Raw genomic sequence first — 15,527 nt, 5'->3', positions numbered from 1 at the left:
TTTATTTTAATATTCGTTCTTAAGTTATGTTTTACTTAATTATTTTACTAAATCCTGATGTAAAAATGATCAAATTGTGGTATAACATGAAGATAATATCTAATTCAAGCCAATTTCGCATTTATTAATTAAAAAGTTTGTAAAAATTTGTGGGGGAAATTTTTTTTTGTAAGATCGATGTGACACATCATCCTATCATCGTCGATTGCACTCAACATTAAATTTAGCAGGATTAAAACTATTTAAACATTTTATTATGTTTTTTTTATACGGAGTTTAGCAAATCTCAAACATGGTTAAAAACTGTGCTATTAATTGGAGATAGTCCCCTGAGATGGCGCACACATCTGAAAATAGGTAAGGTAGTAAACTTCATTCCTGTATGTCTGTAAACATCACAAAAAAAATAATGAGGTAATTAAATTAATGAATCGTATTTATATTGAAAATAATTAAGATTTAATTTTAGTGAATTAATAAAATTATAATTGAAATAAAATTGGTTATGTAATCGGGGCGAAATTAATAATAAATCGACGTCGGTAAGTTAGGAATTTCCCCAATAAACATTAAAATAAAAATAAATAATTACTCAACGCTTAATTAATTAATCCCATATTCAAAATGATTTTATAAAAGTCACACCCAACGCGTAAACATGTAACGATTAAAAAAAACACCTGATTTATTTTTAAAATTCCCGTTCTAATTTCACTGGGTTGGTTACCTACTATTTTTGACATATCCGCGTGTTATTCAGCAATTATCGTAACTGATTGTTATTTCCATCAAGTTTTTTAAAGTGTTGTATCCCCGTTTATCACCACTAAATCCGCCCGCATTAATTTCGGCCCTCATACGCCTCGTGTACGTATCATAAACGTCGTCAAAAGTTTTTCATTTGTGGGGTGTTGTTCTCTTTAATTCTTTTATTGTTCTATTTAGGAATACTAACATTATGAGTTGAAAAATGTACATCGAAACACAATAACACCAATAACGAAATGGTAGTACCAACAGCGGGCAATATGAGTGCGAAGGCTGTGTTGATCTGTCGCCCCAATTCACATCCGTTCCAAGATCGTACTTTATGTTTGGATCAACCTGTGAAGGTGGGACGATCTGTAGCTAGGGCGAAAGCAACTCAGACAAACGCTATTTTCGATTGTAAAGTATTGTCAAGACATCATGCTGTTTTATGGTATTCCTGTGGAAAGTTTTATTTACAAGTACTTAATACTTTTTAAATTGGTGTAAAATTGGTGATTAATTTGAATGTTTTAGGATACAAAAAGCAGTAATGGAACGTTTGTAAATAATAATCGATTATCTTCAAAAGATTCTGAATCACAAGAGGTTAGTTCTGGCGATATTGTACAATTTGGAGTGGATGTTGTAGAAAATAGCAATCGTAAGGTAACCCATGGGTGTATTATAGCCGCTTTAAAGCTTTATTTGCCAGATGGAAAAGAAGCTAAAGCCAGCCCTAGTTTAGTTGATAACAATAGACAAGGTTTGTTACATATAAAAAAGTTATTCTTACATTAAAATGATTTTCTTTTAAATTAATTAAGGAACCGTACCTTTAGAAGACCTTTATGAACTAAATCAAATAATACAAGAGGCGTCACAGCGAGAACAATGCCTCGAAACGAAATTACTCGCCTTACAACATATCGTAGACGAAGCCCGGAGATCGGCCGACGAAAGTTGGCGCGTTTATATCGGAGAAGAACGGTTATTATCGCGCGTGGCAGCTTTAGAGGAACAATTAAGTCAAGTTGGGAAGAATTCTGGGGGAGATCGCGTTAAAGAGGAGCTACAAAAGATTTATGTTAGTTTTTAATTAAAAAAAAATGAATAATTTGTAATAAAATAATTGTAGGAGGATAAAATGGCATATCAAGAAGCGGCGAAAGAATCGATTTCGAAACTTTTAGCCGATCAACTTAATATTTTGTGTACCGAGGCGGAACATCAAAGAGCTCGAGCCACAGCCGAACAAGAATCGATGTTAGCTAGAGAAAATTTGGAGAAAGTACAAAAAGAATTTCAGGTAATTAAATTCTAAATATAAATGTCAAATTTGACATTAATTTATTTGAGGTTATGTTATTAAAAAAAAATTTATTTTCTAAATGTCAAATTTGACGTTTAAGGTTATGTTAAATTTTATTTTTAAATAAATTGATTTGATTCAAGTAATTTTAATTTTTTGTTAGTTGTTTACACAAAATATGTCTGAAGATCGTAAAAAGCGGGAGGAAGAAATTTTGAGTAAAGAACAAAAAATCCAATCGTTAACGACGGCTTTGTTCGAGGAGAAAAAGAAACTGGACGATTTGGAAATGATTTTAGCCACTAAAGAATTGAGGGTAAATAAACGTTTAAAATGTTGGTGTCGATTAATTAGAATTTTTTTAGAAAAGCGGGGTGTTAATTGAAAACGACGATTTAAAAATGAAAGAGGATTTGATTGATAATTGTGAAAATGAAAACGAAAACACCGATTCTGGGATTTATCGAACGAATGGGGTTGATGAACCCGAACAAAACCACATCAACAAAACAGTAAGTTAATATAATTGATGATTAATTAAGTTTATACTCTATTTTTTTTTAATTCAGAGGAGTAAAATGAAAAGTCACTATTTATTTTTGGCGGGAGTTTTAAAACTAGAAAGGATTTTAAGTAAACTAGTTACGAATTTAATTATTTGTTTAAACATAATAAAAATCAGGGCTTACTTTATCACACATAAAATGCAATCATTTGAAATTACACTAAAACAATTAAATTTTTTTTGTTTAACATTTGATGGTTTTTACCTTACTTTTTTGGGTTTTAACAGAAATATATCGAGTTTAGTATCAAAATGAACGATTTTTAACCCCATAATTTGGGGTTAATATAAATATTTTCAAGATGACTGCCACTTCCGGTCTACCGGAAGTAGACCATAATCGTTATTTTAAATGAAATGCTATAGTTTTTATTACACCATGTAATTGTACGTAAAAAAATAGGTTGACTTTGATAAAAGTTATTGGTACCACCGTTTTTCGTTTTCGAGTTATTTTGGTTTTTATTTTTTTTTTTTGGTAAATTTCAACATGCTCTTTGAAACCCGAAATCTCAACCAACGTTCATTCCAAAAAGATCTACATTTTCACGATTACTCTTCAGATGCTATTAAATAGATTATCATTTGTTGTATTGGAGTATCTTATACAGGGTGGTCAAAAATTGAATTACTGTTTCTCCATATTCATTGGAGAAAAAGTCGAAAATTTTTTTAGCTTATCAGAAAAGGAATTTAATTCTCTACATTTATCTATAAACATTCCTATCAGTGTTGCCATACGTACGATAATTCCACTAAATGTACGGTCCAAAGCTGAATCAAAAATGCACGGTAATTTAGAAATCTGTAATGTAATTCAAGAAAATATGTACTGTACGCAGAATAGCATTAGGTGCCGTAACAAGTGGCGTAAAATAAACGGATAAACGGGGAATCACACACTTTTTTAACATAACCAACGATGTAATAACCACTTCATAATCACGATTTTGTGTTAAAATTTTATAATATCCCATTTGTGACCATATACATACACAGAGGTGGACTAACTACTTTCACCAAAAAGTAGTTTAACTACTTGGTGGTTAAAATACTTTTAAAATATGGTACTTAGATTACTAACTACCAAATAGTTACTAGTTAAATATCTAACTACTTTTTTAACTATAACTGCAAAAATGCATAAATAGGTCTATAATAATAAATAAAGAAATGCAAAATAAAATAAACAACTTTTTATTATACAGGGTGAGTTTTTTTCCATGTTTAGTATAGACATCTTGAAAACAAGCGGAGATAAAGAGACGATTAAATAGAGAAAGAATTGCAGCTTCATGAACTCAATTTAATGAGCTTTTTGCTTTTTTGATAAAATGCATGGTTAACTAGATATCTCGAAAAATTATTATTTATTTTAGGAAAAATGTGTAATGAAAAAATTTATAGGGTACTACCTATTTAATAAAGCAGTCTAACTGATTTTTTTATTTAAGCAATAATTTTTGAGTTATGGCACAAACTTGTAACTTTTGTAATGGAAACCATAGTTGGCCTTGACTATATAAAAAAGGCCTTTTCTCAACGATTCTAATGATATACCACTTGACATAGATATTTTTATTAATAAACAAATTATAGCCATTTATTCTTTTAATTGGCGAACTATTCAGGTAGTATGCTATGGAAACAATTGATAGATACGTTTGGTTATGACAGCTTAAGGCAAACGTAAGTTTCCATGATTTTGTACCGTTAGCTTATTATGTGGTGGTGCCCCATCGTGTTGAAACCATTTAAGCAAATGACTTGTCTGCAGGAGCAATCCATCCAACATATTATCGAACTCGTTCTGTAGAGGTTTTTCTGTTAAAACCCAAAAAAGGTAAGGTTAAAAACCATCAAATGTCAAACTAAAAAATTTAATTGTTTCTTTTTTTTTTATTAAAAATTGATATCTCCGAAACGATTAGAGATATACAGTGTGTCCCCGGATAGGTGAAACGACTCTTATAAAAGGTAAATTTTTTTCGATATTAATTCTCATTTTTTGAGGTTTAGCCCTGCTTGATTAACGACTAATTTTGAACATATTTTTAATTTTTAAAAAACAAGTGAGCCTTGACAGTGAAAGAAAAACTCTTTTTGTGGCAGGTAAAGTATCTTTTCTGTTTACAGTACGTGAAAGTGTTACTAAGAAGTTTTGTTCAGAATGAAAAACTATGGCCATATGCAAATTTTCGGATTGATCGGCCTACTTTGAAAATATCCATATCAAACAATTTTATTTCTAACAAAGACTGCCATGGATAAAACAAAATTGCTTTCCTGTCACTAGTAATCTGTCAAACTGTAATTTAGTAAATTTAAAGTGTTTTTTTAATAGAATGTTAACATTAGAGGAAAAAGTTTACGTGATTCAGTGTTATGGAATCGATAAATGTGGCAACTTGTTGGAGTTTAATCAAAAGTTTACTATTTTTTTGTTTTACTATTGACGAAAATAACAAAAAATGGGTTTTATCAAAGTAGGCCGATGATTCCGAAAATTTGCATATGGCCCTAACTTTTCATTCTGAATAAAATTTCTTAGTAACATTTTACCATACTGTAAAGAGAAAAGGCACTTTACCTAATGCACAAGAAGTTTTCGCTTCAGTGTCAACAGACATTTGTCTTTTAAAATTTGAAAATATGTTCAAAATTAGTCTTTAACCAAGCAGGGCTGAACCCCAAAAGATGACAATTAATATCGAAAAAAATTTACATTTTATAAGAGTCGTTTCACCTATCCGGGGACACACTGTATATAGGTGGTATTTGTACTCTTTTCAAATAATTTTTTGATTTCTTACTTAATTTCGTGTTAAGTGATTTTCTTTATTTTTATTTATCAATAATTTTGCCAAAAAAATTTTTTTAACTAAATTTATTAAAAAGAATAATTTGGGGTTAAAGATGATTAAAAATACTTCATTTTGACACCAAACTCGATATATTTCTGTTGAAACCCAAAAAAGTTAGCTTAAAAACCATCAAATGTCAAACTAAAAAATTCAATTGTTTTCTTTTAATTAAAAATTGATATCTCCGAAACGATTAGAGATAAATAGGTGGTGTTTGGACTCTTTTCAAATAATTTTTTGATTTCTTACCTAATTTCGTGTTAAAACCCTGATTTTCTTTATTTTTATTTTTCCATAATTTTTCCAAAAAAATTTTTTTAACAAAATTTATTAAAAAGAATAATTTGGGGTTAAAGATGATTAGAAATCCTTTATTTTGACACCAAACTCGATATATTTCTGTTAAAACCCAAAAAAGTAAGGTTAAAAACCATCAAATGTCAAACTAAAAAATTCAATTATTTTTTTTTTAATTAAAAATTGATATCTCCGAAACGATTAGAGAAAAATAGGTGGTGTTTGGACTCTTTTCAAATAATTTTTTGATTTATTACTTAATTTCGTGTTAAATTTTCTTTTTTATTTTTCAAAAATTTTTTCAAAAAATTTTTTTAACAAAATTTATTAAAAAGAAGAATTTGGTGTTAAAGATGATTAAAAATCCTTCATTTTGACACCAAACTCGATATATTTCTGTTGAAACCCAAAAAAGTTAGCTTAAAAACCATCAAATGTCAAACTAAAAAATTCAATTGTTTTCTTTTAATTAAAAATTGATATCTCCGAAACGATTAGAGATAAATAGGTGGTGTTTGGACTCTTTTCAAATAATTTTTTGATTTCTTACCTAATTTCGTGTTAAAACCCTGATTTTCTTTATTTTTATTTTTCCATAATTTTTCCAAAAAAATTTTTTTAACAAAATTTATTAAAAAGAATAATTTGGGGTTAAAGATGATTAGAAATCCTTTATTTTGACACCAAACTCGATATATTTCTGTTAAAACCCAAAAAAGTAAGGTTAAAAACCATCAAATGTCAAACTAAAAAATTCAATTATTTTTTTTTAATTAAAAATTGATATCTCCGAAACGATTAGAGATAAATAGGTGGTGTTTGAACTCTTTTCAAATAATTTTTTGATTTATTACTTAATTTCGTGTTAAATTTTCTTTTTTATTTTTCAAAAATTTTTTCAAAAAATTTTTTTAACAAAATTTATTAAAAAGAAGAATTTGGTGTTAAAGATGATTAAAAATCCTTCATTTTGACACCAAACTCGATATATTTCTGTTGAAACCCAAAAAAATTAGCTTAAAAACCATCAAATGTCAAACTGAAAAATTCATTTGTTTTTTTTTTAATTAAAAATTGATATCTCCGAAACGATTAGAGATAAATAGGTGGTGTTTGGAGTCTTTTCAAATAATTTTTTGATTTCTTACTTAATTTCGTGTTAAAACCCTGATTTTCTTTATTTTTATTTATCAATAATTTTGCCAAAAAAATATTTTTAACTAAATTTATTAAAAAGAATAATTTGGGGTTAAAGATGATTAAAAATCCTTCATTTTGACACCAAACTCGATATATTTCTGTTGAAACCCAAAAAAATTAGCTTAAAAACCATCAAATGTCAAACTGAAAAATTCATTTGTTTTTTTTTTAATTAAAAATTGATATCTCCGAAACGATTAGAGATAAATAGGTGGTGTTTGGACTCTTTTCAAATAATTTTTTGATTTCTTACCTAATTTCGTGTTAAAACCCTGATTTTCTTTATTATTATTTTTCAATAATTTTTCCTAAAAAATTTTTTTTAACAAAATATTAAAAAGAATAATTTGGGGTTAAAGATGATTAAAAATCCTTCATTTTGACACCAAACTCGATATATTTCTGTTGAAACCCAAAAAAGTTAGCTTAAAAACCATCAAATGTCAAACTGAAAAATTCATTTGTTTTTTTTTTAATTAAAAATTGATATCTCCGAAACGATTAGAGAAAAATAGGTGGTGTTTGGAGTCTTTTCAAATAATTTTTTGATTTATTACTTAATTTCGTGTTAAATTTTCTTTTTTATTTTTCAAAAATTTTTTCAAAAAATTTTTTTAACAAAATTTATTAAAAAGAAGAATTTGGTGTTAAAGATGATTAAAAATCCTTCATTTTGACACCAAACTCGATATATTTCTGTTGAAACCCAAAAAAGTTAGCTTAAAAACCATCAAATGTCAAACTAAAAAATTCAATTGTTTTTTTTAATTAAAAATTGATATCTCCGAAACGATTAGAGATAAATAGGTGGTGTTTGGAGTCTTTTCAAATAATTTTTTGATTTCTTACTTAATTTCGTGTTAAAACCCTGATTTTCTTTATTTTTATTTTTCAATAATTTTTCCTAAAAGATTTTTTTTAACAAAATATTAAAAAGAATAATTTGGGGTTAAAGATGATTAAAAATCCTTCATTTTGACACCAAACTCGATATATTTCTGTTGAAACCCAAAAAAGTTAGCTTAAAAACCATCAAATGTCAAACTGAAAAATTCATTTGTTTTTTTTTTAATTAAAAATTGATATCTCCGAAACGATTAGAGATAAATAGGTGGTGTTTGGACTCTTTTCAAATAATTTTTTGATTTATTACTTAATTTCGTGTTAAATTTTCTTTTTTATTTTTCAAAAAATTTTTCAAAAAATTTTTTTAACAAAATTTATTAAAAAGAAGAATTTGGTGTTAAAGATGATTAAAAATCCTTCATTTTGACACCAAACTCGATATATTTTTGTTGAAACCCAAAAAAGTTAGCTTAAAAACCATCAAATGTCAAACTAAAAAATTCAATTGTTTTTTTTTAATTAAAAATTGATATCTCCGAAACGATTAGAGATAAATAGGTGGTGTTTGGACTCTTTTCAAATAATTTTTTGATTTATTACTTAATTTCGTGTTAAATTTTCTTTTTTATTTTTCAAAAATTTTTTCAAAAAATTTTTTTAACAAAATTTATTAAAAAGAAGAATTTGGTGTTAAAGATGATTAAAAATCCTTCATTTTGACACCAAACTCGATATATTTTTGTTGAAACCCAAAAAAGTTAGCTTAAAAACCATCAAATGTCAAACTAAAAAATTCAATTGTTTTTTTTAATTAAAAATTGATATCTCCGAAACGATTAGAGATAAATAGGTGGTGTTTGGAGTCTTTTCAAATAATTTTTTGATTTCTTACTTAATTTCGTGTTAAAACCCTGATTTTCTTTATTTTTATTTTTCAATAATTTTTCCAAAAAGATTTTTTTAACAAAATTTATTAAAAAGAAGAATTTGGTGTTAAAGATGATTAAAAATCCTTCATTTTGACACCAAACTCGATATATTTCTGTTGAAACCCAAAAAAGTTAGCTTAAAAACCATCAAATGTCAAACTAAAAAATTCATTTGTTTTTTTTAATTAAAAAATGATATCTCCGAAACGATTAGAGATAAATAGGTGGTGTTTGGAGTCTTTTCAAATAATTTTTTGATTTCTTACTTAATTTCGTGTTGAAACCCTGATTTTCATCAATATTTGAAAACACTCCCCCGAATTAAAAAGAAAAAGAATATAATTAATTATTGTTTCGGTAGTATGCGAACGATGAGGGTGAAGTAAAAGTTCATTTCGAAGAGAAATTACCGGAATCGGAAAATACAATGATGGAGTGGGATACCCACGAAGATTTAAGCAACGCTTCCGATGAAACAGAGGCCTCTTTTGTAACCCTAATCAGTGCTGGTTCTTCCGATGACCAAGATTCAATTGATTACGATAAAGATTTAATGAGACAAGATAGCGGCACAACGGCCGATGTGGATGTTGACGAAGAAGAAGAAGAAATCGAAGACGATTTTAATAACGATAACGAAGAAACCGCGTGGGAAAAAGAACGATTCAAAAACGTTTACTCAAAAACTTTAAAATATCAGTTTCAAACCGCCCAAAACGAATTGAAAAAACAAATTGAAAATTTAGAACAATTATTGGTTAAAAATAAATTTAAAATAACTTCGCTCGAAGAAGAATTAAAAGCGGAAAAAATGATTTGTCTCGGAAAATCGAACGAAATGGATGAGTTGAAAGTAACGCTTAGTGTTAATATGGAAAAATTGAAAGAGGCTTGTAATGAATCGCAACAATTAAAGGATAAGTTAAACGTTGTTTGTGAAGAATTAAAAAGTAAAGAGGAAATGAATTTAGAAGCGAAATTGGAGAAGAAATCAGAAAATAATTTAGAAAAAAGATCTAATGACTATTCGAAAACGATTGAGCATGTATTGTGTTTAGAAGAGGAATTGGTGAAATTAAAAGAGAAATTTGCAGATGTTAATGAAGAAAAATTGGTTTTAAATAAAGAAATAAAAGAACTAAGAGAACGATATAAAGCAGAATGCGATCGTTCCCAAAACACCGTGTTTTTCTATGTAGCCCCATTGGTGCTGATATTGATTTATATGCTAGTAAGTTCATTGTTCTCTTGATTGCCCCCCGAGGTACCGATTATATTATTTATCTCGAAAATATTGGTTAAAAATTTTGTTTGATAAAAAATTAATAAAATTGGGATTTTAATGGAGTGTTTTTTAATTGTAACTAGGTAAGATTTAAAACGACTCTATTTATATCCCAAGCTTAGAATAATCCTCAAATAATAAAAATTAATAATATATAGATATATAAAAAGGGCGGATTCAACAATTTTATTTATTTAAAGAAATTTATTTTTGTATTTTCCTTTCTTAACAATATTTAAAAGCAATATTTCGCGTTTTATTTTTTAATTTTTCTTGATAAATCGCGCAAGTTATGTAATAAATAAAAAGAAAACGTATTTAATATATAAATGAACATATAAATAAGTAACCAATAATTTTTTAAAGCGAGTTATTGTATTAGTAGATCTGTAAAATTGTTGTATAGTGTATATTAAGTGTTTTATAATAAGTGGTTTTTTTACTTTATCTTAAATAAATTACAAAAAAAAATAAGGCAAATTGCACAATTGGGCTGCCAAAACCAAATAATGACATAATTATTAATCATCAAAGTGAATTAAATTTGAAAATTTAAACTAATTTTTGTTTAATAATTGGGTTATTTGAATTACGACTGCAATAGAACGAAAAAAACACTTCTATTTTTGATAATTTTCTTGTATGTAATTAAAATAATACAACAAACAAAGCATTGTGTTCATGAACAAAAAGAAAATTAAATATATCATAGGAAATATGTACATCAAGCTTTGGAACAAAATTGGAAATAGATTTCTTTTAATGTACAATAATAGTTTAGATTTAGTTTTGCTTATTGTATTCAGTTTGAAAAGATATTAAACACAAAAATCTTATTTTGTAACTGTAAATTTATATTTTTTTTTTGTTGTATCATTGAAGTAATAATATTGGTGCATTAAAAGTAAATAATAGTTAAACTTTCATTTTTATTATCCCAAAATTAATAGAATTCCTATTAGGTTCGTTCCAACCGCACTTTTGACTGCCAATTGACAGTCACCAGCCTGCGCAGTTGAAAAGTGCTGTTCCATCCGACCCGTGGACGTGCCGCGGACTGGTCGGCGACAAGTTGTCATGAGTTCCAACGAGCGTCGGACGCGTTCATGTACGCGTCCGCGACAAGTCAAATGCGTACCTGGTTTGAACGATGTACGGTTTGTCACGTTCTTTAGCGCTTGCGCATAACAGAGCATAACTCATTTCCAATTGTGCAGCCGGTCTGTTTGTATCTCTTATGGGTATCTTTACCATCAAGCGGGTCTGTCACGACGAGCTGAGTCTATATCTATGTGGCAAACTACTGGCACTATTTCTCTGAAAATTTGCATATAGCGTTTATCCGAGATGCTCGTTTCAGCTAAAATATTTTCAGTGTTCTCCAACTTCCAGTTATACCAGAAATGGACCCCAACTTCGTTATTTTAAATGGAATGTACCAATTTTTATTGAATTTTCGAGATCCCCACTAAATTTTAATATAATTTGATATAAGTCATCATATGTCTAGAGTGCACCATTTATGGATTATTTCAGTTTTTTCGAAAATTATGGCAGATGCAACCCTTCACAATAAAAGTAATTTTTCGAAATTACACTCGAGTCCGGCCAAATATTCTCAGGGTTTGCACAGAGAGGACCCATAGTTTACATAACGCTTGAAAAGTTTTTTAAAAAATTATGCAGATTGGTCAGAAATTTTCCCCAAATTTCCCTATCTCGAAAAGTCGAAAACTTCATTTTTTTAAATGGCAACCCTAATTTGGGGGTTGCTTTTCAAGTATTATGTAAGCTATGGATCGTCTCTGTGCAAACTTTGGGAATATTTGGCCGGACTCGAGTGTAATTTCGAAAAATTATTTTTATTGTGAAGGGTTGTATCTGCCCAAATTTTCGAAATGACTGAAATAATTGAAAAATGATGTACTCTAGACATATGATGACTTTATCAAATTGTATTAAAATTTGGCGGATCTCGAAAATTCAATAAAAATTGTTAAAATAACGAAGTTGGGGTAAATTTCCGGTATAACTGCAAGTTGGAGAAATCTGAAAATATTTTAGCTGAAACGAGGTGGGTTCGGGTAAACCCGTATACAAATTTTCACAAAAATAGTGCCAGTAGTTTGCCATATACATATAATTGGAGTTGTGTATTTTTCTTATCATCGTGTGAATTAAATAAATTAAAAAACAGCACTTGAACGATAACATTTATTGTAAAAAGCTTAATTTTCTACCGGTTTCGACTGTGCAACAGTCATCCTCAGGAAAACGACGTCAACGAACATAAAATAAAACAGGAGCTCATCGGATTACAATATGAAGGTTCCTTCACAAAAAACTATTACAGTGAAAGCTCTCCTTACGGACAGCTCTAATAAGCGGACATCTCTTATAAGCGGACAAAAATCTTGGAACCAACCCCAAACCTATATTTTCATGTACATATTTATTTCCCATAAACGGACGCTCTTTTAAACGGACGCTCTTTTAAACGGACGCGGACACTATTTTTCTTTACATAACGGGCAAAAATTTCTAATAAACGGACGCGTAGGTAACTAAACGCACACATCAAAGTAATCTGTAATAGATATTTACCGACATGTGTTCGGGGATTCCTCGTTTTACGAGTTCCGCTTGTTAACGAATCCCAAAACATTAGTACATAGTTATTATTAGTTTGTTCGTTTCGGTGTAACGTGCGTTGAAATGACTTCCAAGGTGGTAAAGAAAAAGATGCTTATGTTAAAGGGGAAAATGGAAATAGTGTGTTTATTAGATAAAGAAAAGTTGTCAGTTCGTGATATTGCTAAAAAATTTAAAATCGGGAAAACACAAGCGGCAAAAAAAAAAAAAGATTCGAAAGAAATGGCAGTCTGGAGTCAGTGTAAAAACGAAAAAAAACTTTTTGAGTAGTGAGGGTTCAAAGATCGACAAAGGCTGTTTCGAATGGTTTGTGAAAGCTAAAAATCAAAATATTGCCGTATCAGGATCATTCGTAAAGAAAAAAGCAAAAGAAATTGCAGAAAGATTAGGAGTGCGTACCTTTAAAGCGTCTGATGGGTGGTTACAAAAGTGGCGTTTGAGAAATAATGTTGCATTTAAGTGTATCTCCGGAGAAGCAGCAGATGTAAATGAAGAGGGCATTAATGAATTTATGAAAAAATTATTGAGCTTCTTACTAGGCTATCGACCAGAGGACATTTTCAACGCAGATGAAAGTGGGCTCTTTTTTCATGCATTACCAAATAAAACTTTAGCTTTAAAGTCGGAAAAATGCACAGGAGGAAACCTGTCCAAGGAACGATTAACCGTTTTGTTCTGTGTAAATAGTGTAGGTGAAAAAGAGGAGTTGTTAGTTATTAGAAAGTCGGCACGTCCCCGAGCATTAAAAAATGTAGCTCCCAAGGATTTACCGGCTATCTGGAAATCAAACAAAAAAGCATGGATGACACGAGACATTATGACGGAGTGGTTAAGTAATTTCGATAAAAACATGGGTATAAAAAAAAGAAAAATCATTTTATTTCTTGATAATGCCACTTCACATCCACATGACTTAAAATTAAAAAATATAAAAATTATTTTTTTACCTCCTAATGCAACATCTGTCTGCCAGCCGTTAGATCAGGGTATCATACGCAATTTTAAATTTTATTATCGCGATTTAATAGTGAGTCACCTATTATCAAAAATAGATTTCGCAGAATCGGCTTCTAAATTATCAAAATCTATACACAGACATATTAGAGAGCTTGTACTTTATAAAATCTGCGTGGCAGAAGGTCACTCCAAAGACAATTAGAAATTGTTTTAAAAAAGCTGGATTTCTAATGGATCAAGGAAGTTCAACTGACAGTAACTACGATGTCGAAGATAATTTGCCACTTGCGAGACTAGCTGATTTGTTTAAATGTAGTAAAAGACTGGGAATAGATAATGTAAAAACAGCAGAAGAATATTTAACTGTTGATCAAAACGTCGATATAGAAGATAATGACTTGGAATTTTTGGTAGTCACAAAAAATGTTGAAAATGAGACAGAAGAGGAAGAGAATGAAGAGGTAGAGGTGGAGGAGGACGAGGAACGTAATCCAATCACATCTTATAAAGAAGCATTGAATGTAATTTCCAAACTAAAATCATTCGTGAAAAATGATTTTACTGCATTTCAACATGTGAAAAATTTAGAAACACATATTAAACGTTCTCTATAATTACAAAGAGAAACTTCATTGCTGCAAAGCAGTATGCTAGATTTTATTCAAACGAAAAATAAATAGTTTTAGTTTTAAGTTTACCTTTTTTACGTATGAACGTTCGTTTTTAATAAAAAAAAATTAAAATATAAAAAAAAAGTTTGTTTTATTAAAGCGAAATTTTCGAAAATTGATCAAAATAATACATGTATGTGTATGTACTTTAATTTGAGTAGTCTTTTCTCATAAGCGGACATCTCTGATAAGCGGACAAAAGTAACGAAACCGTCACTGTCCGCTTATTAGAGCTTTCACTGTAATATAACTTAACTTAGAAATGATAAACTGTGAAAACTTTTAGGCGCGCAAATATGTCAGACATATTTGAAACTACATATGTGAAAACTAAGCTTTTTACAATAAATGTCATCGTTCAAGTGCTGTTTTTTAATGTATTTAATATACATATAAGACTCAGCTCGTCGTGACAGATCCTGTACATTTGGATTTGGATTATTCTCTACTCTTTTACATGTTTCTGGTGTTTTGATTAACAAATTTTTAAGAACTTTTATTTCATATGTATTGTTTTATGATAAGTTTCATACACAAATTAATCAAAAAAGTGTAAAAACATGCATATTTTTATTTCATTTTTCTAGTAAGGGTTATTACGTTTTTTTTACATTTCTAATTAATGCTACTTTAGTTCATTATTGTTAAAAAAATGAATAAATGGATTTCGTTTGAAATGGTAAATTGTGGTTGCAGCGCTAACTATCGGCAGGGTTGGATATAAAACGTACATAGAAATTTCAAACCGTTCCAACAGCGTTGACGAAATGTACGCGTACACGAACGTGTCCACGGACCACGGACGAACATGCGCAGAAAAAAGTCCTGTACTAGTCGTGTACGCGTACACGACGAGTCAAATTTGTGCGGTTGGAACGAACCTATTATTTCCTCCTTTTAAGGTTAGAAATACTTTGACAATGACAGATTAAACTTTTTCATGTTTTTACTCCAGAAGAGCTTTTACATGTTATATTGATTATTATTTTATGTGGTAATGTTAGAATTGAAGATGATAAGAAAAAAGATCTGTTATAACTTTAGATTTATACCTTTAAAATAAATCTTCATTATTATAGGTTATGTTTACCCAAATTTTGACATTTACAAAACAAACATAACCTCACTTTAAAAAATTATTTTAATTCATATATATACTATCTCCTATATCGCTGACTCCCTATCTAAGCAATGAGTGGCGA

At 29.1% G+C, this 15,527-nt stretch overlaps 1 protein-coding gene across 2 annotated transcripts; it reads left to right on the top strand.

Moving 5' to 3' along the window:
* Positions 1-342: 342 nt before the first annotated feature.
* On the top strand, positions 343-10,965 carry LOC111421458 (Sarcolemma associated protein). 2 transcript variants are annotated; one of them, XM_071195895.1, is made up of 9 exons: positions 343-414; positions 470-542; positions 946-1,229; positions 1,285-1,513; positions 1,575-1,834; positions 1,886-2,056; positions 2,223-2,375; positions 2,425-2,571; positions 9,122-10,965. In XM_071195895.1, the coding sequence occupies exons 3-9, from the start codon at positions 1,005-1,007 to the stop codon at positions 10,010-10,012; spliced, it is 2,076 nt and encodes a 691-aa protein (XP_071051996.1). In that variant the 5' UTR covers positions 343-414; positions 470-542; positions 946-1,004; the 3' UTR covers positions 10,013-10,965. The 2 variants fall into 2 exon arrangements, with proteins under 2 accessions (XP_071051996.1, XP_022910384.2); XM_023054616.2 differs by lacking the exon at positions 343-414 and having other exon boundaries at positions 520-867.
* The last annotated feature ends 4,562 nt before the right edge of the window (positions 10,966-15,527 follow it).

Source organism: Onthophagus taurus, chromosome 5 (genome assembly GCF_036711975.1).
Source record: "Onthophagus taurus isolate NC chromosome 5, IU_Otau_3.0, whole genome shotgun sequence".
Classification (NCBI taxonomy): domain Eukaryota; kingdom Metazoa; phylum Arthropoda; class Insecta; order Coleoptera; family Scarabaeidae; genus Onthophagus; species Onthophagus taurus.
Note: the sequence above shows the minus strand (reverse complement) of the source record. Positions and strands in the feature narration are given on the sequence as shown.